Below are 1,271 nucleotides of genomic sequence, written 5' to 3' on the forward strand. Positions count from 1 at the left end.
CAGCTCTGGCAGGGCCTGCTGACGTCCTCGTGACTGCCGCCCGGGCTGGCGCGCAGGGGCTGGCTGTGGTGGTGGGGGTGCTGCTCCAGTTGCCGCCGCCCCTTCACCACAGCCAGCTCGATGGCCTCGGCCTCCGGGCCGGGCAGCAGGGCCGGCTCCCCTGAGATGGTGTACACGCGGGGCTGGGGGCCCTCACCAGCCGGCTTCCCGCTGGCAGCCTCCTCCGGAAGGCTGCCCTCATATCGGCCGTTGGAGATGAGGGAAAGGCGGCGCTTGTTCTGAGGGGCCGGCTGCATCTCGGGGGACCCGTCGTGGCCAGAGCAGGCGTCAGCCAGCAGGTGGTCTGGGGAGAGGCTCCAGGTGAGCTCGCAGCCTGCTGGCCCTGCCTCCCGTCTCCTGGTGCTCTGGAGGCAGGGCATGGACACCCAGCGGGTGCCTGGCCCACTGACCAAACCCTGGGCCTGAACAACTTCACAAAAGGGCTTTCTGAGCTGTGCCATGCCCCAGAGGTTCATACTTCACTTCCACCGTGTGGGTGACAGACTGTGCTACCTATGGGTGATGGGGGGCAGGAACAGGCAGGCCACCTCCCAGCCTGCCACCGCGCCCATGTGCCCAGTGCCAACTTCTCCCTTCCCCCCCACCAGCTGGCCCCCAGAGACAGTGGTGCCAGCCCTGGGGGGTGCCAGGAGGCCTGTTGCCATGCCAACGGCCCAGGCTGGGTGGGTGCCATGGTGATGAGTGACTCGCAGTTCCTCCTGGGGCTCTGGGCCAGGGAGGGCAGGGGGCGTGAGGAAGCCAGCCCAGCAGGGCGGTAGCTGCCCGCTCACAGCACACAGTAAGCAAGGGCCGTGTCTGCGGGGCAGCAAGCAGCACGCCCTCCCCTAGACTAGCAGCTACGGGTGGACCAGGTCCTGGCCCTGCCTCGCGTGCCCCTACCTGCACCATTCCGGTTTTCGGGGTGACTCTGGGACAGGTACTCGCCAAACGCTCGGGCTGCTCTGAGGGGGTGGACAGCGAGGTGCGCCGTCAGGGCACACCACCCACTCTGGCGCCCCCACCCCCCACCCACGCCTTCTGCACCCGCAAGGGAGGGCTCAGGGGTCATCCCCAGCAAGCACTCCCATCCCACCTCAGACCGCCCAGGGCTGACAGGTCGCAGTTCCGGGGACCCTTGGCGCCCCGCGCATCTTGGCCGGACCTGCAGGTGGGGCCCGGGTCTGCTTTCCCTCCAGCCCCGGCCGCCCAGTGCGTGTGGGGGTCGTGAGGTC

General features: G+C 69.0%; 1 protein-coding gene across 1 annotated transcript in view; it reads right to left on the reverse strand.

The window, feature by feature from the left end:
• LOC104987703 (NMDA receptor synaptonuclear signaling and neuronal migration factor-like) overlaps positions 1 to 1,242 on the reverse strand; it is a gene marked incomplete at its 3' end in the record, with an annotated part of 5,602 nt that extends 4,360 nt beyond the window's left edge. Inside the window, exons 1-2 of the mRNA XM_010838750.1 lie at positions 940 to 1,242; positions 5 to 343 (exon numbers count right to left, since the gene is read on the reverse strand). Of these exons, the coding sequence (XP_010837052.1) occupies positions 5 to 343; positions 940 to 1,108 (508 nt within the window). The remainder of the gene's footprint in view (positions 1 to 4; positions 344 to 939) is intronic.
• Between the last annotated feature and the right edge of the window lie 29 nt (positions 1,243 to 1,271).

Source organism: Bison bison, unplaced genomic scaffold, assembly GCF_000754665.1.
Source record: "Bison bison bison isolate TAMUID 2011002044 unplaced genomic scaffold, Bison_UMD1.0 scf7180017846159, whole genome shotgun sequence".
Lineage (NCBI taxonomy): Eukaryota > Metazoa > Chordata > Mammalia > Artiodactyla > Bovidae > Bison > Bison bison.